Source organism: Podarcis bocagei, assembly GCF_964188305.1.
Source record: "Podarcis bocagei genome assembly, chromosome: 8".
NCBI classification, from domain to species: domain Eukaryota; kingdom Metazoa; phylum Chordata; class Lepidosauria; order Squamata; family Lacertidae; genus Podarcis; species Podarcis bocagei.
Genome location: NC_138133.1, coordinates 92,321,097 through 92,343,043, shown reverse-complemented (window position 1 = coordinate 92,343,043; position 21,947 = coordinate 92,321,097). Strand labels below are relative to the sequence as shown.

The 21,947-nt window shown below is 51.7% G+C and overlaps 1 protein-coding gene across 1 annotated transcript; it reads left to right on the top strand.

The window, feature by feature from the left end:
* Window positions 1-6,449: 6,449 nt before the first annotated feature.
* LOC308593049 (fucolectin-like) lies at window positions 6,450-12,716 on the top strand. Its single transcript, XM_081205255.1, has 4 exons — window positions 6,450-6,675; window positions 9,309-9,400; window positions 11,274-11,565; window positions 12,455-12,716. The coding sequence occupies exons 2-4, from the start codon at window positions 9,310-9,312 to the stop codon at window positions 12,612-12,614; spliced, it is 543 nt and encodes a 180-aa protein (XP_081061381.1). The 5' UTR covers window positions 6,450-6,675; window position 9,309; the 3' UTR covers window positions 12,615-12,716.
* The last annotated feature ends 9,231 nt before the right edge of the window (window positions 12,717-21,947 follow it).

Genomic DNA, 21,947 nt, shown 5'->3' with positions numbered 1-21,947 from the left:
TGGGGAAGCTCGTACTGGAGCCATGGGGTGGGGTGGTCTGGCTCCCCCATAGCAGCCTCAGAGGGCTTTGGAGACAGCCAGGAGTGCTGAAGAGGCATTCAGATCCATCAAGGTTGACCAGGAGAGGAGTCATCCTCCAGAATGCTGGAAACCCCTAACAGTTCTTCAACAAATCTTGTTTTGGTTAAATGCAGTTTTCAATATGCCCATTCAGGGTGTGGGGGGCATGATCCAGGCTTCAGGCATCACATCAACTCACCTTGGAATCAGCACAACTACCCAACCTCTTAGTGAAACTGACACGGAGACCTCCCTGCTTCCAGCGAAGTCCTGCCCCGTCTGGTTTTATCCCCTTTCAGCTCTTGTTTGGTTCCGAATAACCCAACCAATCAGAAAGACGTTGACACTGGGGTTTTGGCTGTCAAAATCAGATGCTTACGTCCTTCTTCAGAGTAGCCTTAGGTGGTTTCTGGCTCTCTGCCAAGAGGGGAAAGACACACCTCCTTATCAGCAGGTGATCTGCTTTGAATATAATAATATGTCCTTGAAGGGACGCGGGTGGCACTGTGGGTTAAACCACAGAGCCTAGGGCTTGCCGATCAGAAGGTCGGAGGTTCGAATCCCTGCGAAGGGGTGAGCTCCCGTTGTTCAGTCCCAGCTCCTGCCAATCTAGCAGTTCGAAAGCACAAAAGTGCAAGTAGATAAATAGGTACCGCTCCGGCGGGAAGGTAGACGGCGTTTCCGTGCACTGCTCTGGCTCACCAGAAGTGGCTTAGTCCTGCTGGCCACATGACCCGGAAGCTGTACACCAGCTCCCTCGGCCAATAAAGCGAGATGAGTGCTGCAACCCCAGAGTCGGCCACGACTGGACCTAATGGCCAGGGGTCCCTTTACCTTTACGTAATATGTCCTCACTGCATTTATTTCATAAAGAGGACAAATGGATGATAATGTGAGTATTGACTCTAGCAGGTCCCAATCTTACACACCAAGCTCCAGAATGAACACTTTGCTTTCAGCCTTGTGGAGAGAGGTGAGGCACTTCTGGTCTCCACAAACTCATGGAAATGTCTTTGCCTCCCTTACCTGAAATCAAGTCAGAAGTGAGACAGAGGCATTTCTCTCTCTTCTGAACACAACAACCAGTCTGGGTAGGCCAGTCTTGTCTTGAGAATACTTGTGTCTACAGGCAGAAGTTATTTCCATGAGTCCAAGGCAAATAATTAGGAGGGGATAATAGAGGGCACCCAGTTTACCTGTCTGTCCCTGGAGACCATAGAGCAGGCACCCCCAAACTTGGCCCTCCAGCTGTTTTGGGACTACAACTCCCATCATCCCTAACAGGGCCAGTGGTCAGGGATGATGGGAATTGCAGTCCCAAAACAGTTTTAGGGCCGAGTTTGGGGATGCCTGCCATAGAGGCTTTCTTCTAACAGAATCATAGAATTGTAGAGTTGGAAGGGACCCTAATAATAATAATAATAATAATAATAATAATAATAATAATAATAATAATAATAATAATATATTTATACTCCTCCCATCTGGCCGGGGGCCCCCAGCCACTCTGGGTGGCCATCTAGTCCAACCCCCTGCAATGCAAGATTCTCAGCCTGATCATACATGACAGATAGCCATCTGTCTTAGAAACCTCTAAGGAAGGACAGCCCATCACATCATGAGGGAGTCTGTTCCACTGATGAACAGCTGTACTGTCAGAAAGTTCTTCCTGGTGTTTAGTTGGAATCCTTTCTTGTAACTTGAAGAAGGATCGATGAAACCTTGGGAGGAAGTGATCGTGTCCTCTTGGTTTTCATTATACAAGAGAAAGCCGAGTGTAGTCAGACATGCACTCTGGACTTAAAGAAGGTTCCAGGAACCAGTGGGTGAGATCCCATGGTCAGGAATCCAGAAGTCCAAGATGGATGAGAGCTTCTTCAAGGAGAAATATTGAAGGCACAATGCAGACAATTCCAACAAGAAAGGAATGGGAGGCATCTAAAGAAACCAGTTTGGCTGCCTAAGGAGTTGACAGATGACCCGAGAGTTAAGATGTATAAGAAATGGAAGAAATGAGAAATCACAATAGTGGAGTATACACAAGTTACCAACAGTTGCAGGGTGAAGGTCAGGTTGGCTAAAGCTCAGAATGAGCTCAGGCTTGCAAACCGGGGTTCCAACTTGAATAAAATATTACACTCCAGGTAATCAATCACATAACATGATACATGCACACCATTTGAATGGCAATTTCCATCAACTGGGGGTGGGGGCTGGCCCCATCAAATAATTTATTGAGGGCCTGGAGGGATCTTGGCCCATGTGAGCTGGCTCCTATGCTTGCAAGAGAGGTTAAAAATACTGTATTTAAAAAGGTTCTTTGGTTATGTTTGAAGCAAGAAGAACAAGAAGCAAGTAGTAGGTCCTCTGCATAGGAAACGTGGAGAAATGCTATTGGGTGACAGAGAGAAGGTGGAATTACTCATCACCTGCTTTGTCTCTGTCTTCACCCAAAAGGAAAGGGATGCCCAACCTGGTGATAACAGAATAAACGATGCAAGGAGGGAGCTGCAGCCCAGATAGGAAAAGAGGTAGTAAGGGAACACCTAGCTACTTTAAATCATGGGTAGGCAAACTAAGGCCCGGGGGCCGGATCCAGCCCAATCACCTTCTAGATCCGGCCTGCAGATGGTCCAGGAATCAGTGTGTTTTTACATGAGTAGAATGTGTGCTTTTATTCAAAATGCATCTCTGGGTTATTTGTGGGGCATAGGAATTCGTTCATTCCCCCCCCCCCCACAAAAAATAGTCCAGCCCCCCACAAGGTCTGAGGGACAGTGGACCGGCCCCCTGCTGAAAACGTTTGCTGACCCCTGCTTTAAATGAATTCAGATTTCCAGGTCCAGATGAGCTGCATCCAAGATGTACTAAAGGAGCTTGCGGATGTACTGTATTTTTTTGCTCTATAAGACTCACTTTTTCCCTCCTAAAAAGTAAGGGGGAACGTGTGTGTGTGTTATGGAGTGAATGCAGGCTGCACAGCTGTCCCAGAAGCCAGAACAGCAAGAGGGATTGCTGCTTTCACTGCACAGCGATCCCTCTTGCTCTTCTGGCTTCTGAGATTCAGAATATTTTTTTTCTTGTTTTCCTCCTCCAAAAACTAGGGGCATCTTGTGGTCTGGTGCGTCTTATAGAGCGAAAAATACGGTAATTTCAGAGCCTTTGCCTCTTATATTTGAGAATTCTTGGAGAACAGGTGAGGTCCCTGCAGACTGGAGGCGGGCAAAGGTTGTCCTCATCTTCAGAAAGGGGGAAAAGGAAGACCCAGGGAACTACCGACTGGTGACCTTGACCTTGATACCAGGAAAGGTCCAGAACAGATCATCACACAGTCGGTCTGTGAGCACTTAGAGAAGAGTCTTGGATCTCCTCTAGAGCAGCCCTGCTGATTTTATCTTCCTCGTGATGGGCAGCTCTTGCCTAGCTCAGAAAAACCTAAGCAGGTTAGAAAGATGTTGAGACCAAGACTGAGGACATCAACTTTTCTCCTTCCTGTACTCAGTTTCTTTCTTGTTCCCAGGTGCCAACACCTGTGGGGGTCCAGTTACACAACCCACAACTCTGGTTATGGGTTGTGGGTTCTCCAGCCTATCTGCAACTGCATGCCACAGGTGGAAATAAAAAAAGAATCCACTGGCTTGTGCCAAATGATTTGAAAATAAGAAATTTATCATGCAACGAAACACGGAAAAGGATATTTGTTCTGGCCCGGTATCAACCATGCCCATAAGCTCCAAAGCAAATAGTCTGCTGTGGCCTTGTGGAAAGAGGGTGAATGTGCTCTGGTGTTGGAATCACCATCCTGAAAGCTTGACCCTGAGGCTGTTTCGCCGGAACCATCTGTCAGGTGTGTTGGCGAAGCCCCACATTAGACAGATAGTGACATGAAATGCTTGGGGAAATGTTGCAGATATCGTAAAAATATTCCCCTTGGGATGATGATGATTGTTTTAATTAAGTGTATTCTGCTCCCCCCCATCTAGACCCATTAATTAATTGTTTTCTGGACTTCATCCTTCCCTGAATGTACTCATAAGAACACGAGACAGATCATTGCTCCACCTAGCTTACTATTCTCTTGACTAGTAGCAGGTTTTCCAGAGCTCCAGGCAAAGGGGACATTCCGAGCCCAAGCTGGAGGTGCTGAGCATTTTCAAAACACACCTTAAGAAGAATTGTTGCAGTATGAACTAGGTCGCTGCCTGTGAATAACTTCTGCAGCTGTACGAAATAAGAAACAAGATCATAGGAGAATAATGTTGTTGTTTAGTCGTTTAGTCGTGTGACCCCATGGACCAGAGCATGCCAGGCACTCCTGTCTTCCACTGCCTCCCTCATGCTGGTCGCTTCGAGACCACTGTCCCACCATCTCGTCCTCTGTCGTCCCCTTCTCCTTCTGCCCTCCATCTTTCCCAACATCAGGGTCTTTTCCAGGGAGTCTTCTCTTCTCATGAGGTGTCCAAAGTCTTGGAGCCTCAGCTTCAGGATCTGTCCTTCCAGTGAGCACTCAGGGCTGATTTCCTTCAGAATGGAGAGGTTTGATCTTCTTGCAGTCCATGGGACTCTCAAGAGTCTCCTCCAGCACCACAATTCAAAAGCATCAATTCTTCGGTGATCAGCCTTCTTTATGGTCCAGCTCTCACTTCCATACATCACTACGGGGAAAACCAGAGCTTTAACTATACAGACCTTTGTTGGCAACAAAAGAGAATAATACTTTATTATAAAATGAACAGACATTGGCTTTGCCCTTGGGAACATCGCCCGGCTGTGGGGCGTGGAGGCCGCTCCCTGCAAGGCCCTTTCCACCAGGCCTAGGGGGTGGGGCCCACACTCACCAGCCCTACAAAAGAGGCTCCTGGGAGACCAGAGGGACATCACTACGCCTGACAACAAACCCAAACTATTGGATTCTTGTGCCCCATCTTTTTGAGACATGCCATGCTTATGATGATATTTTATTCTCTTGTTAATTATGCTGTTTTAAATGTGCATTTTATATTTGACTTCACTTAGCATTTTTTTAATGTTTAAGATTTTGTTTGTTTGTGTTAAATATGCATTCTGTAGCTGACCTCCTTTGTAATGTTTTATTTCAAAATCTTTCAGATAATATTTTCGTTTTCTGTTAATGATGTTGCTTTGACTGTATGCTTTATATTTGGCTTTCTTCAGAAATGTTTGGTGCTGAATTGTTTTATTGATGTTGTAAGATGCTGCAAACCGCTTTGAGGTTTTTTCTTAAAACGGCATAGAAGTGAAATGAATAATAACAATAAAACTAGCAAAGAATGTGCAAGTTTTTCAGATTTTGCAATGAATAATACCTTCTCTATAATAGCTCTATGTGGGGCTACCTTTGAAAGTGACCCGTAAACTACAACTAATCCAGAATGTGGCAGCTAGACTGGTGACTGGGAGTGGCCGCCGAGACCACATAACACCGGTCCTGAAAGACCTACATTGGCTCCCAGTACGTTTCCGAGCACGATTCAAAGTGTTGGTGCTGACCTTGAAAGCCCTAAATTGGCCAGAATACCTGAAGGAGCGTCTCCACCTCCATCGTTCTGCCCGGACACTGAGGTCCAGCTCCGAGGGCCTTCTGGCGGTTCCCTCCCTCCAAGAAGCCAAGTTACAGGGAACCAGGCAGAGGGCCTTCTCAGTAGTGGCACCCGTCCTGTGGAACGCCCTCCCACCAGATGTCAAAGAGAACAACAGACTTTTAGAAGACATCTGAAGGCAGCCCTGTTTCGGGAAGCTTTTAATGTTTAATAGGTTATTGTATTTTAGTGTTCTGTTGGAAGCCACCCAGAGTGGCTGGGGAAACCCAGCCAGATGGGCGGGGTACAAATAATAAATTATTATTATTATTATTATTATTATTATTATTATTATTATTATTATTATACCAGATATCAAGGGACTCCTTTACTTTTTAGATAGCAGATTTGTTTGTGCTGTATGATTTTACAGAATCATGGAGTTCGAAGGGACCCTGAGGGTCATCTAGCCCAACCCCCAGCAGTGCAGGATCCCATACAGGGATCAAACCTGCAGCCTTGGTGTTATCAGCACCAGACTCTCACCAACTGAGCTATGCAGGCTTTCCCCCTCTCCTGCTTGCATATCTGTCCCCAGGCTGCCTGAAACAGCATGCAAATACTCTTGTCTTTTTCATTCCATTGACAAACCAAGCTTTCTTCATTTCCTGGTGTGTGCAATGGGGCATAATGTGAAGGGTAAACATGTATTCGTAACAGATGCCCATACGGACTCCAGCAAAAGATCTCTCACCGGAGGTTATGTTCAGATGCAAATGAGGCAGCTCAGCTTTTTAACCTCCCCATAAATGCAAGCTCCTTCCTTGCACCTGTTTTGTGTGCTGGCAGTTGTGGATCAAGTAATACGACCCTTAATCAAAGGAGAGAGTCAGAAACAAACACAAGCCCGATTAGAAGGAGGGCGTGCAATTCTGGTTTCAACATCTTCCTGATTGGGGGAGTTGAAGAGCATAAAACCAGGACTGCCTGAGAGCTCCAGGACTCGTTTGGAAGCAGAGAGGAAACGTTTTGGGGAAAGACGCTTCTGGTTGCTGACACAACACAGAGAAGCAGGGTAAGTTTTGTGAACCGATTTGAGGTTTTCTACAACTGAGTGGTTTAAATTTTATGAAATGAATAAAATTGGAAGGGAGGTGCCTCATTGGGTGTGAAACCTGAAGACCAGAATATCCCCCATTTCCCAAAGAAAGTCCAGAGCTTGGAGCATCTTTACAGTACTAATTTAACTTTCAAGACTTTGTTCTAAAATTCCAGAAAATTATGGGTAGCATTACTCTGAATAGACACATTGAAATAAATGAGAATGACCAAGAATTTTTTAAAATGCTTTTTGAAATTAAAAAGGAATAACAAACAAAAGGCTTATCCAGAAGAAAGAAAAGAAAATGGCAATATTTGTTATTTCGCATCACAATACGTCGTTCTTGAGTTTCTAACGGCTTCTCGCCACCCCATCATGCACCTACCACTTAGTCTATCTAGCGCACCATTTTTTTGTTTGTTTTCTTTTGTTAATTTCATCAATATTATATTCTCTTATAATTATCTATCATACCACAGAAGTCCAAGATAGGTGTATTCAGTTGTTCCACGCTGAGATAAACATAGTTGGTTACCACCCTATATTTTTTGGAGGCATCTTAAAAAGTCTGTTAGGGACCCCCTGTGAGGCCCGTTGCCAGAGGAACTGCCTCCTGCATCTTCAAGCATCTTTGGAGCTTGTCAAGGGACAGCTGTCCAAAGTGTCCATTGCCTTGTGGTCGGGAAGGCAGGCAGCGGAAGCAAAACGGGCAGTGTTTGCTCTTGGTCACGAATGGTGCCCTGCCAACCTCATGGTTCAGGCAAGAGACCCCCAAGCACACAAAATCCAGATCTTTCATACATTTACCTGTATGCTCGCAGTTTCACTGGTTCCGTGTTCCCCCGTCTTAACTCCTCAGCAGCAGCGGTTTCTAGTTGCGTGGCGAGTTCCTGCCCCCCCCCAAGTGGAAATAAAGACACATAGCACAATTATGAAGGTTAATGGGCTAAATAAGGCCACAACTTTATTGGTTACAGGAATGAGCGGTATTAGCTTAGGCATTGGTCCTAACCGACTATATCCCACTTCAGCCTGTCTGCTTGAAGTCCGGGAAGGGTTAACCACCAGTAGGGGGAGTCCTGCTGATGCACATCAACTAGGAACTCCCCCGGGGTCACCAATAGGGGGCGTTCCTTAGGCCCTGACCTCCACAGGCTTCAGACAGGGCCACGCCCCCTGGAATCCTTTATCGGACTACCCTTCAATATGTGGGGCAGGTGACGGCGCTTCCTCCCCTCTTCCATCTACAGAGCAATACCAATGCCTAACCGCCAATACCCAGAAAGTTGTGACGATTTGCTACGAGGTGGGCGAAAACCAAGGGGCTGGTGCCAATTTGCCAAGTGGAAAAATTCCCATCAGGCCCCTCAATGGCGACCAACCGAGGTCCATAGCAAGGTCAAGGAACGAAAACCTTATAGGGCAGGAGGGTGGGAAACAGGAACAGCTGGTAGGCGGGAAAAGAGGGAAATCCCCGGCCGCGCCTGGTTAAATAGGGCAGGCCAAGCCCCCAGAGCCAGCCGATTAACTGGCCTGGGGGTGACGCGGCCAGGGATTCCCCCAATCGCGCGTGGTGGGGGCATGAAGCCCGCAACTCTGCAGGGCGGAAGTGGCTTTATCAGCCCCACAGGCTCACCAACTCCTCTGTCTCCTGCCCCACCCTTTCAACAGTTTGCCCCAGTTTCCAGGTTCCCTATTTCCATTGTCACCTCACCACAGATTTAATCACACTTAACTGACTTCCCCAAACTTCCTCTTGTGGGCTCTTGCAGGCTGACTTTTGAACACTGCATCTTCTTTAGCAGGTACACAAACCTCCCTGTTAATGCATGTGTTATGTACTGAGCTGAATAGGGTCCAGAATGCAGCAGTCTGATTGGTCCACAGGAGCCCCCCAATCCAGCTCCAGGTGGAAGTGAATCCACAACCTGATTGGCCTACAGGAGAATCCCGGAATTAGCCAATCACGTGAGGCCCATTGTGTAAATAATGTACAGTGGTACCTCGGGTTAAGTACTTAATTCGTTCCGGAGGTCCGTTCTTAACCTGAAACTGTTCTTAACCTGAAGCACCACTTTAGCTAATGGGGCCTCCTGCTGCTGCCGTGCCGCCGGAGCACGATTTCTGTTCTCATCCTGAAGCAAAGTTCTTAACCTGAGGTAATATTTCTGGGTTAACAGAGTCTGTAACCTGAAGCGTCTGTAACCTGAGGTACCACTGTATATAAAGCAGACATTCTGGGGGAACTTCCATTCCTCCTCACCACTATGAGCTGAATAGAGAGCATGAAATCCACTCTCGATTCCGAGTTTATTTCAGCAAGTTTCACCATTCATAATTATCCAGCACTCTCTCCAAATTCTCTCTCCCCCTCACCCTGTTTCCATGCTGACAAGGAACACTCTCCCATTTCCTCATCCTGCCTGTTTCTAGCCAGCAGGTCTCATGATCCACCCAAAGACCTCCTCTGAGCATTCCTGGCTGGCTCTGAGCCCTGCCTCCCCATTATTATTTTTTTTACTTTCCTGGGGCTCAGGGGGAGGCAGACCCCCATGGCTCCAGCACAGACCCCTCCCTCACTGCTGTCTCTCCTCCCCTCCATCCAGGATGCTCCTCACCCGGATTTCGATGCTGACCCTGGCGCTCCTGGCAGGGAGTGGGGACGCCCAGAGCTGCAAGCCTGAGTTGCAAGGCGCTGGTAAGAGCTCCCAGACGGGTCTGTGGGTCAGACCCAAATGCAAACAATACTTCTCCACCACCCCAAAGCACCCCCTATTTTCCCCAAACCAGTGACCTCTAAGCTGCTGTTGTGACAGTGAAAGTTGGGAGCCATCTTACCTAGTGAGGACGTCACGTATTAAGATGGCAAAGCCTGAATTAGTTATCCAAAGGGTTCAGACCTGACAAGTTGTGATGGGGGAACAACATCTCCCCTCCATTGGACCCATTCATCAGATTCATCCCTTTATGTGTTCAGACTGGGGCTGTTCCACCCACAGGCAGAGGATGAAGCACTGAGATGGCTGCTGTTTCCAAGAGACATCCTGATGGTGCAGCCTCTGGAGCTCAGCATCAGGAGCCCATTTCTCATCGGGGCACCCCCAAAAATGGGTCTGGGAAGGCCATGACCAATGCCACCCTTGGACATCAATGCCAAGGTTGGAGAGGGCCGGTCTCTGAGCATGTTCAGTGTGCTTTCATACTCAGCACCTAGATGGCCCTCTTAGGACTATATTCTACATTATCCTTCAAGTTACAGATAGGTAGCCATGTTGGTCTGCCATAGTCAAAATAAAAAAATTCCTTCCAGTAGCACCTTAAAGACCAACTAAGTTAGTTCTTGGTATGAGCTTTCGTGTGCATGCACGTGTATCTGAAGAAGTGTGCATGCACACGAAAGCTCATACCAAGAACTAACTTAGTTGGTCTTTAAGGTGCTACTGGAAGGAATTTTTTAATTATCCTTCAAGACTGCTTGGGGAGAGGGAGGAGGAACTGGTTTATCTTTGGATTTCCCATTTGCCCAACGCGACCTTCAGTCTGGTAGCTCATTCCTTCAGGTGAAATGGGGGTGAATGTGCTATGAGGTATACATGGATGGCAGGAGATCAACACACTCTTGAAATCTCCAACAACACGTTCAGATGTAACCTCTTTGTTGTCACTGCAATTTTTTCCTGCCCTAACACTGCACAAGGGACGCGGGTGGCACTGTGGGTTAAACGACTGAGCCTAGGACTTGCCGATCAGAAGGTTGGTGGTTCGAATCCCCACAATGGGGTGAGCTCCCGTTGCTCGGTCCCTGCTCCTGCCAACCTAGCAGTTCGAAAGCACGTCCAAGTGCAAGTACATAAATAGGTACCACTCCGGCGGGATGGTAAACGGTGTTTCCGTGTGCTGCTCTGGTTCACCAGAAGCGGCTCAGTCCTGCTGGCCACATGACCCGGAAGCTGTACGCCAGCTCCCTTGGCCAATAAAGCAAGATGAGCGCCGCAACCCCAGAGTCGGCCACGACTGGACCTAATGGTCAGGGGTCCCTTTACCTTTACACTGCACAATGACAACCCCTGTTTTATCCTCACAAGAGCCCTGCGAGGTGTGTCAGGCTGCAGGAGAAAGGACCAAACTCGGCCTCTGGCTCTCAGCACCACCAGCTTCTTGCAGGACTGGGCTTCCCCCAAAATGCAGGGAGGTGGGAAGAGGTCATGAGCATTGGCCTCCTTTGATAGCCATTCCAAGGTTGCAGAAGGCCCGTCTCTGAGCTTGTTCAGCTTACTTTTCTACCAAGGTAGTTTAAAAGCCTTTAAACACCGCAGAGCCTCACCTCTTGGCTGGAGAGCCATGAAAAATCAAAATCTGGAAATGCAACTATTTTAATATCAGTGTGGCAATATTCCTCCCTCTTCTGTTGCAGCTTCTTTGAACACTGAAAGTGGGTCTCCTGAAGGGCTTTGCAAAGCTTCCCCCGGTCTCTGCTGCTCCCTGTTCTTGTCCAGAGAGGAGCTTCCATGGAGGCTGTATAACTCTCTAACCATTTATTCTCCCTCCATCTCCTTCCCATCATGCTCCAGCTCACAACTTGGCCAAAGGCCGCCCAGCCTTCCAGTCCTCCATCTACCCACATCAGGTTTTTACTGGTGCAGAAAACGCTGTGGATGGGAATTGTGACGGGTTCTTCGCCGGAGGCTCCTGCACCCACACTAATCAAGACCAGGACCCCTGGTGGTACGTGGACCTGGGCGACCAGTATGCCATCTCGGCCGTGGTGGTGAAAAACCGTCAGGGCTGCTGCAGTGAGAGACTCCTGGGAGCCCAGATCCATGTAGGAGACTCCGTGGTTGACCATGGCAAGTCCAACCCCCTGTAAGTTTCATGTTCCCCAACCTCCATCCTGCCCCCTTTACAAGGGTGGGACAGGGACAGGGACCAAAGATGGAAAAAGTGGGTGGTGGTAATTTTGTAGTAATTATTCTGGACTACAGTGAAAGGTAGTGAGTGATATGAATGAATGCATCCACCCCCATCATTCTGCCCGGACACTGAGGTCCAGCTCCAAAGGCCTTTTTCTGGAAGTTCCCTCACTGCAAGAAGTGAGGTTACAGGGAACAAGGCAGAAGGGCCTTCTCGGTGGTGGCGGCTGCCCTGTGGAACGCCCTCCCATCAGATGTCAAGGAAATAAACAACTACAGTGGTACCTCGGGTTAAGTACTTAATTCGTTCCGGAGGTCCGTTCTTAACCTGAAACTGTTCTTAACCTGAAGCACCACTTTAGCTAATGGGGCCTCCTGCTGCTGCCGCGCCACCAGAGCACAATTTCTGTTCTCATCCTGAAGCAAAGTTCTTAACCCGAGGTAATATTTCTGGGTTAGCGGAGTCTGTAACCTGAAGCGTCTGTAACCCGCGGTACCACTGTATCTGACTTTTAGAAGACATCTGAAGGCAGACCTGTATAGGGAAGTTTTTAATGTCTGGTGTTTTATTGTATTTTTAATATTTTGTTGGAAGCTGCCCAGATGGGCGGGGTATAAATAAATAAATTATTATCATCATCATCATTATAAACGCCAGGGAGGCCAGCTTTTGGGGGAGACTGGGCATCACCCCTTGACTGGGATCATGAGGAATAGCATATATTTAGGGATGTATTCCTTCACAGTTTAGATGGAGATTCCACATTAAACCCACCCTACAGCTGATTCTCTCCCTCTCTCTCTCTCTCTCTCTCTCTCTCTCTCTCTCTCTCTCTCTGCAGCTGTGGGACCATCACAGACACCAGCCTTGGCTCTGTCAGCACCTTGTACTGCAATTGGCTCAAGGGCCGCTTCGTGAGCGTCAACATCCCGGGAAGGGCCGAATACTTGACCTTGTGCGAGGTGGAGGTCTATGGCACCAAGGCAGAAGACCAGTGCTAGGGATCAGCACCTGTGGGTGGTGGTTTTTTGATTGTTTTAGGGGTGAGGGGATTTCATAGATTTTGTATCTCCAATAAATGCCCATTGAGCAGGCTTCCTTCATCTCCCCCTTTTGCTTCTTGAGCCCCGAAAACCAAGAGAGTCTGTGGCTTTGCCTGTGCCAGAAAGCAGGCATTGCGGCACCAATCTTTCTCACGCATTATCATTTATTTGGATGTATCAGGCACCTCCTTATAGAGATTGTCTAAGTGGCATAGATCCCTACAACCCCCAGTAAAGGTAAAGGGACCACTGAGCATTAGGTCCAGTCGTGACCGACTCTGGGGTTGCGGCGCTCATCTCGCTTTACTGGCCAAGGGAGCCGGCGTACAGCTTCCGGGTCATGTGGCCAGCATGACTGAGCCGCTTCTGGCGAACCAGAGCAGCGCACGGAAACGCCGTATACCTTCCCGCCAGAGTGGTACCTATTTATCTACTTGCACTTTGACGTGCTTCTGAACTGCTAGGTTGGCAGGAGCTGGGACTGAACAACGGGAGCTCACACCGTCGCAGGGATTCGAACCTCCGACCTTCTGATCGGCAAGCCCTAGGCTCTGTGGTTTAACCCACAGTGCCACCCGCGTCCCTTCGAGGACATATTATTATATTCAAAGCAGATCACCTGCTGATAAGGAGGAATCTGTGTTATAACCCCTCCATAACCTAGCATTGGCTCAAAACACTTGTTATAAAACCCTTCAGTTACCCAAACATGAAGGATTTGTATCCTAACCTCACTGCACGAATGTCTGATTCAGATATCCAAACAGTGGCACCTGCAAACATATGAATCTCTGGGAGAATGGCTCTCATTATTTGCTTACTCAGAAAGCCCTTCCCCTCCCTACAGAGAAGAGTTGGACCCCCAACTGCTGTACTTAAACCTCAAATTTTCAATAGTCAGCTAGCTCACAAGTGCCAGTGGGACCCCCACTTTGCTCCTCAGGGATCAGCTATATGCCTCACTGGATATGGACCTAAAGAATGGGTGAGAGATTTCTGTGCTCGGCTGGTATAGGATTTCAAAGGGCTGAGCATGCACAGGAGGCACAGATCTCTGAACCCTGACTTTGTGGTCCATTAGGCTTCAAAATCGGATATACTCACACGCTCCCCTTTCCTCTTTTCTTTTAGCATGGGTTGTGTTACATGATCACAGACTCCTTTATTTGTAAAAAGGTAAAGGGACCCCTGACCATTAGGTCCAGTCGTGGCCGACTCTGGGGTTGCGGTGCTCATCTCACTTTATTGGCCTAGGGAGCTTCCAGTACAGCTTCCAGGTCATGTGGCCAGCAGGACTAAGCCGCTTCTGGTGAACCAGAGCAGCGCACGGAAACGCCGTTTACCTTCCAGCCGGAGCAGTACCTATTTATCTACTTGCACTTTGATGTGCTTTCGAACTGCTAGGTGGGCAGGAGCAGGGACTGAGCAACGGGAGCTCACCCCGTCGTGGGGATTCGAACCGCCGACCTTCTGATCAGCAAGTCCTAGGCTCTGTGGTTTAACCCACAGGGCCACCCACACCCCCCTTACCTATTTGTAGCCAGTGTTAAAAGAATTCTAGCGTGCCCTAAGTACACAAGGTAACTGCACATACATAAGCGCATAGAATCATAGAATCATAGAATCAGAGTTGGAAGAGACCACAAGGGCCATCGAGTCCAACCCCCTGCCAAGCAGGAAACACCATCAGAGCACTCCTGACATATGGTTGTCAAGCCTCTGCTTAAAGACCTCCAAAGTAGGAGACTCCACCACACTCCTTGGCAGCAAATTCCACTGTCAAACAGCTCTTACTGTCAGGAAGTTCTTCCTAATGTTTAGGTGGAATCTTCTTTCTTGTAGTTTGGATCCATTGCTCCGTGTCCGCTTCTCTGGAGCAGCAGAAAACAACCTTTCTCCCTCCTCTATGTGACATCCTTTTATATATTTGAACATGGCTATCATATCACCCCTTAACCTCCTCTTCTCCAGGCTAAACATGCCCAGCTCCCTTAGCCGTTCCTCATAAGGCATCGTTTCCAGGCCTTTGACCATTTTGGTTGCCCTCCTCTGGACACGTTCCAGTTTCTCAGTGTCCTTCTTGAATTGTGGTGCCCAGAACTGGACACAGTACTCCAGGTGTGGTCTGACCAGAGCAGAATACAGTGGCACTATTACTTCCCTTGATCTAGATGCTATACTCCTATTGATGCAGCCCAGAATTGCATTGGCTTTTTTAGCTGCCGCGTCACACTGTTGGCTCATGTCAAGTTTGTGGTCAACCAAGACTCCTAGATCCTTTTCACATGTACTGCTCTCAAGCCAGGTGTCACCCATCTTGTATTTGTGGCATAAACCACATATTTGAAACAGAGAGCAATACAGCAGTCACGTTTACCCCCTATTGAACCTCGGAGACCCTCTCAAGCGTAGCAGGAAAACCTGAATGGGCCTCCACTCTGCAAGTATCGATGGAGGACCCATTGCCTGCAGGTGCTCCACTCTCAGCCCCGTCAGAGGCAGCGGAGGTTGCCTCTGGGTCCAGTAACCCTCCAGCCTCTCCTGAGCTGCAGAGGCTCAGGGCAGAGAGGCGGAGGGAACTGAGTTCCTGCAGGAGGAGTGCTCGCCTCCAGGCTAGGAGAGGCGAGTCACCAGAGGATCGGGGCCACCCTATGCTTCGGGGCAGATAAAAGCCGGCCAGCCCCAGTCCCAGGTTGCGGGAGCAACATTGTTGGTTGCTAGTTCCTGCCTGGACCCTGTCCTGCTTTCCTGCCGGAGCTCCTGACCCGCCCTGGCTCCCTGCTTGCAAGCCGGTTCCTGACTTCACCCGGCTCCCTGCCCTGCACCCAGCTTCAGCTACTACGGACTGCCTCCCCATTGCACCTTGACCAAGGACTGGTGTGCTGGTCCCGGGGGTAAGGTACCGTGAGTGTAGCATAGTCCACACGAAGCGGGGCGAGGTCCGATGCAGAGAGACGGGCGGGGAACAGGAACGCTGGAACAGAAGGCTGAGCAGGTAACAGGAACACCGGATGGTCGGGAACAGGAGGCCGAGCAGGGAACAGGAGTACCGGTTAGTCAGGAACAGGAGGCCGAGCAGGGATCAGGATCACAGGAAGGTCCGAAGCCAACAACGACGTTGCTCCCGCAACCTGGGGCCGGGATGAGTGGGCTTTTATCCTCTTCAAAGGTCAGGGGCGGTCCCGACCCCCAGGAGCCCCGCCTACTCTGGCCTTAAGGCGAGCACTCCTCCTGGGGGCAACCAGTTCCCTTCGCCTCTCTGCCCTAAGCCTCTGCAGATCAGGAGAGGCCGAAGGGTTACTGGGCCCTGGAGGAGGCTCACCTGTGGCCACTGAGTCATCAGGCACCTCTGGGGCCAGAATGGCTTCACCTGGTGCCTGCTCTTGAGTTTCCTCAGCATCTAGGCCTTGCCCCAGTTCAGCCGGCCCTGGAGGCGGGGACTCCTGTGCCGGCTGGGATTCCTCCGGATCGCTCTCAGACTCGGAATCCCAGGCCATCACACCATCCCCCCTCCCAGGCCCCCCCCTCACTTGAGGGTCCAGACCCGGCTTGCTGGGGTACGCCGCATGAAACTCTCGGATGCAGGCAGGCGCGTGGACGTTGGCCGCTGGTTCCCAGGAACGGTCCTCTGGCCCATATCCCTTCCAGTCAATGAGATACTGCAGCCTTCCCCTGCGGTATCGGGAGTCCAGAATGCGTTCCACCTCGTACTCAGGCTCTCCCTGCACCAAAACTGGCTGCGGTCGGGGACGGTTCGGGTGGAACTCGTCGGGTGGGGCCACCGGACTCAGAAGGGACCTATGGAATACCGGGTGAACCTTCAGGTGTGCTGGCAACCGGAGACGGAATGCCACAGGCGAGACCTGGTTCACGATAGGGAACGGGCCGGTGAACCGGGCGTCCAGCTTCCGCGAAGGTCGAGAAGGGTGGAGATGGCGAGTGGAGAGCCAAACCAGGTCACCGACGCGAAGTTCCGGCCCCACCTGGCGGTGGCGGTCGGCCTGGGCTTTGTACGCTTCCTTGGCCTGGTGCAGTTGCTCCACCAAAAGCTGTTGCTGGGACTGGAGCTCTTGAAGCCACTCCGTCACTGCCGGGACCGCGGATGCCGGCAGCACCTCTGGAAACAGCCGTGGATGATAACCATAGCTGGCCTGGAACGGGGTCTGCTGGGTGGACGCATTCACCGCGTTGTTATAGGCGAACTCCACCAATGCCAGGTGGTCGACCCAGTCATCCTGCTGGTAGCTGCAGTAACACCGGAGGTACTGCTCTAGCACCGCGTTCACCCGTTCCGTCTGGCCATCGGTCTGTGGGTGGTAGGCTGACGAGAGGCAGACCTCTGTCCTGAGGGTCTGGTGTAATGCTCGCCAGAACCGGGATGTGAACTGAACACCCCGGTCGGACACCACGCGCTCAGGTAGTCCATGCAGGCGGAAGACATGCTGAAGGTACAGCTGCGCAGTTTCCTTGGCTGTGGGTACAGATGGACAGGGAGCGCAGTGTACCATCTTGGTGAAATGGAGAAAACCAGAAGGCAGGTACAGCCACGAGACGAGGGTAATTCCACTATAAAGTCCAACGAAACCGTGTGCCAAGGGCGCGGTGGAACTGGCAATGGCTGAAGTAGGCCGGGGGTCGCCCGGTAGGACCCTTGGCGCGACGGCAGACATCACAACCAGCAACGTAGCGAGCCACGTCAGCCTTCAGGCGGGGCCACCAAAACTCCCGACTGACCAAATGGGTGGTCCGATACCGTCCAAAGTGCCCCGCTGCTGGGGCATCATGGGCCATCCGGAGAACCTCCAGCCGTAGTGGCCCTGGCGGGACGTACAGACGACCGTGGTGCAGCAGCAGGCCCTGATGCAGGACCAGCCCCGGATATTGTGGACTGGACCCTTCAGCCAGCTCCCGGAGACGATCCTGGGCCCAAGCGTCGACCCGCTGCTGTTCCCGCACCCGAACCTGCAGTGGCTGCGCCTCCTGGGTGGCCAGGAATGCAGCCGGAGGTAGAATCGTGGTGGGTTCTGCTTGCTGTACCGTGTCTGCGTTGTCTTCAGGTTTCCGGGACAGAGCATCCGCCTTCTAATTCTGAGAGCTAGGGATGTAGCGGATTCGAAACTGGAACCGGGAAAAGAACAACGCCCACCGGATCTGTCTTTGGTTCAGCTTGCGGGTGGTCTGGAGGTATTCCAGGTTCCGGTGGTCGGTTCTCACCTCCACCGGGTGTCGTGCTCCTTCAAGATGATGGCGCCAAACCTCAAAGGCCACCTTGATGGCCAGTAGTTCCCGCTCCCACACGGTATAGTTACGCTCCGCTGGGAGGAGCTGGCGGGAATAGAAGGCGTAGGGTAAAAGTGGCGCTTCCGGTCCGTGCTGCTGAGACAAGACGGCACCGAGAGCCGTACTGGAGGCGTCAGTCTCTACCACAAAGGGTCGAGAAGGATCCGGATGCTGCAAGATTGGCGCTCTCTGGAAACAGGCCTTCAACCCTTGAAACGCCTCCTCCGCCTCCTTGTCCCAGGAAAACGACGTCTTGGGGCGCAGTAGTCGGGTCAACGGGGTGGTGCGGTGAGCATAGTCCGCAATGAAGGTTCGGTAATAGTTGGCGAACCCCAGGAAACGCTGTAGGTCCTTGCGGTTCCGAGGTGCCGCCCATTCTCGAACCGCTGCCACCTTCCCAGGATCCATCTGCACCCCACCTGGTGAGAGTCGGTGACCCAGGAAGTCCACTGACCGCTGATGAAACTCGCACTTGCTGAGCTTTGCATACAGACAATGCTCGCGCAAGCGCTGCAGCACGGTCCGGACATGGCCTTCGTGGCACGCCGGGTCACGGGAGTAAACCAGAATGTCATCCAAGTACACCACCACATACTTGTCTAGCAAGTCCTGGAACACGTGGTTGATGTACCGTTGGAACACAGCAGGCGCGTTGCACAAACCAAAGGGCATAACCAGGTATTCGAACTGACCGTACCGGGTCCCAAATGCGGTCTTCCACTCATCCCCGGCGCGGATCCGAATCAAATTGTAGGCACCCCGGAGGTCTAGCTTGGTGAACACCTGCGCCCCTTGCACCCGCTCCAGTAACTCCGAAAGAAGGGGCAAAGGGTACCGGTCCGGGATGGTGATTTTGTTCAGGGCCCGGTAATCATGGCAAAGGCGGAGCTCCCCACATTTCTTTTTAACAAAGAGCACTGGCGCAGCAGTGGGCGAGGTAGAAGGCCTAATGAACCCACGCTCCAGGTTCTTGCGCAAGAAGTCCTGTAAAGCCTCGCGCTCTGGCTCGGTTAACGAGTATAAGCGACTCACCGGTAGAGGCGCTCCGGGCTGGAGGTCTATGCCACAGTCAAAGGACCGATGCGGCGGCAGCTGGTCTGCCCCCCGTTCCTCAAACACGTCGTGATAGTCCCGGTATTCAGCGGGGAGCGTTGCAGCAACCTCCTCAGTGGGCGCAGCCGCTAGCATCTCAGTCTCAGCCGGAGAACTGGGGTCTGGGAAGTGTACAGTCCGTTTGACCCAGTCAATCCGCACATTGTGAGCCTCCAGCCAGTCCATCCCAAGCACCAGGGGGAACCGGGGCATGGAGGCAATATCCAGAGTTCGCATCTCACGGTGCTGCTGGAGGCACAGGACCAGGGGCTGGATCTCCTGAGTGACGGCACCCGAACGCAGGGGCCGTCCGTCGATTGCCTCCACCTGCACCGGTTCTGGCTTGTTCCGCAGTGGCACCCGATGCTGGGCAGCAAAAGCAGCGTCCATATAAGAGCGGGTTGCGCCCGAATCCACCAGCGCATGGGTAAGAATCCATGGCCCTCCTGGAGGGTATAGATGTATCGGAACCATAAGGTGTTGTAATTCAATTGGTGCGGCCCCATTCTGTGCTGTTTGGGACCCCCGGTAGCCAGGGCCATCAGCTACTGGGGTTTGGTGGTTTCCCTGCGGCTGGCGTTTCTCAGGACAGGACCTTGCATAGTGTCCGCTTCCGCCACAATAGAGACAAAGATTCCCCTCCCGACGCCGCGACTTCTCTGCGGGGGAGAGGCGTGGCCGCACTGCCCCAAGCTGCATAGGTTCCTCCAATGACTTAGCTGGGCCCGTGGGGCTGCTGGTCGACACTGGGGCCAAGAACTAGAGGTGCCGGCGGTCCCGAGCCTGACGACGATCCTCCAACCGGTCGTCTATTTGTAGACTCCGTTGAATGAGAGTGTCTAGCGTGGTGGGGCGTTCCATTGTGGCCAACTGGTCCAGTACCTTGTCCGAAAGCCCTTCGAGATACTGGTCCCGCAGTGCCGAATCATTCCAGGTCAAGTCCTGTGCCAACAGCCGAAACTCCGTGGTATATGCGGCCACCGTGGACTTGCCCTGTTTCAAACGCCGAATCGCCCGGTTGGCTTGACTCCCTTTCTGGGGGTTGCCGAACGCGGCCTCCAAACGATTGCAAAATCCCGTATAGTCTGCTAGCAAGGGGGAGTCTTGCCTGAGTAGCGGCAACGCCCACTTGGCCGCCTGGTCCTTTAACAAACTAATCAAAAAGTGCACCTTGGTGCGGTCGTCAGGAAAGTTCCGGGCTCGCCCCTGGATATACAACTTGGCCTGGGCCAGGAACATAGGAAAGCTGGCCGGGGCTCCATCAAATTTCTCAGGCAAAGCCACTGGGTACTTGCCAGGAGCCGGGGCGTCGGCCCCAGGAGCCGGTAGGGCTTCTAAGCGTTGCTGAAGTGCCACGACCGCGTCACTGAGCTGCTGCACGGTGTGGGTCAAGGCCTGGTTCTCCTGGGCCAAAGTCACTAGTGCAGCCGCCTGGTCCTCCATGGCCTCTGGCTCTTCCCGAACGCACCCCTACGAAGGGGGAGTGCGGGTGTGGCGGGAGCAAACTGTGCTGGTCCCGGGGGTAAGGTACCGTGAGTGTAGCAGAGTCCACACGAAGCGGGGCGAGGTCCGATGCAGAGAGACGGGCGGGGAACAGGAACGCTGGAACAGAAGGCTGAGCAGGTAACAGGAACACCGGATGGTCGGGAACAGGAGGCCGAGCAGGGAACAGGAGTACTGGATAGTCAGGAACAGGAAGCCGAGCAGGGAACAGGAGTACCGGTTAGTCAGGAACAGGAGGCCGAGCAGGGATCAGGATCACAGGAAGGTCCGAAGCCAACAACGACGTTGCTCCCGCAACCTGGGGCCGGGATGAGTGGGCTTTTATCCTCTTCAAAGGTCAGGGGCGGTCCCGACCCCCAGGAGCCCCGCCTACTCTGGCCTTAAGGCGAGCACTCCTCCTGGGGGCAACCAGTTCCCTTCGCCTCTCTGCCCTAAGCCTCTGCAGATCAGGAGAGGCCGAAGGGTTACTGGGCCCTGGAGGAGGCTCACCTGTGGCCACTGAGTCATCAGGCACCTCTGGGGCCAGAATGGCTTCACCTGGTGCCTGCTCTTGAGTTTCCTCAGCATCTAGGCCTTGCCCCAGTTCAGCCGGCCCTGGAGGCGGGGACTCCTGTGCCGGCTGGGATTCCTCCGGATCGCTCTCAGACTCGGAATCCCAGGCCATCACAACTGGACTTGGATCTCGCCTCTTGGGTAACCCACGGGACCAGCACAAGAAGGGGGAGACACCCATGACTCTTCAGCAGCCTGACTCAACTCTGCCTCTTGGCCTGGTCTGAACTTCTCTCTGCCACAGACTCTTCCTGCTCACCAAACCCTGTTGCCACTTCAGCTTCCAACACCTCCTCTTCTCAGTCTTCTCCCTCTGACCACTCCTCATTGTCCCATCACCAGTCCCCTGGCTCTGAGCCTTCTTCCCCTGGTGGTTCTCCAGCTGGTTCCTTCCACCATTCCCGTGCATCCAACCAGTCCATGACAAACACGTATTAATACTGGACACACATACAAATTCCAGCAAAAGATCTTGGTCCTCCCAAAGCTCTTGTTGAATACCCGCGAGGGCTGGACATGCGTGTGGGCTCAGATGCACACCTTGTAGCAGTTGAGGGCATCAAGATAAACTTCTTACCTGCCCATAAATATGAAACATCTTCCTTGCTCTTGGCTGTTGGCTATTGTGGATTAAGTAATACAACCCTTAACAAAATGTTATTTCCTCTTGGGAGAGAGTCAGCAACCGCATAAGCCCAGTTGGAAGAAGGATACAGAAACCTGATATTGATGGGCTCAATTCGGGTATCAACATCTCTCCAATTGGCTGGGTAATTCTGAGCCAGGCAGGAGCTGCCCCTTCAGAAGAGGATAAAACCAGGACTGCCAAATAGAAGATCCAGAACTCAGGTGGAAGCAAGGAGA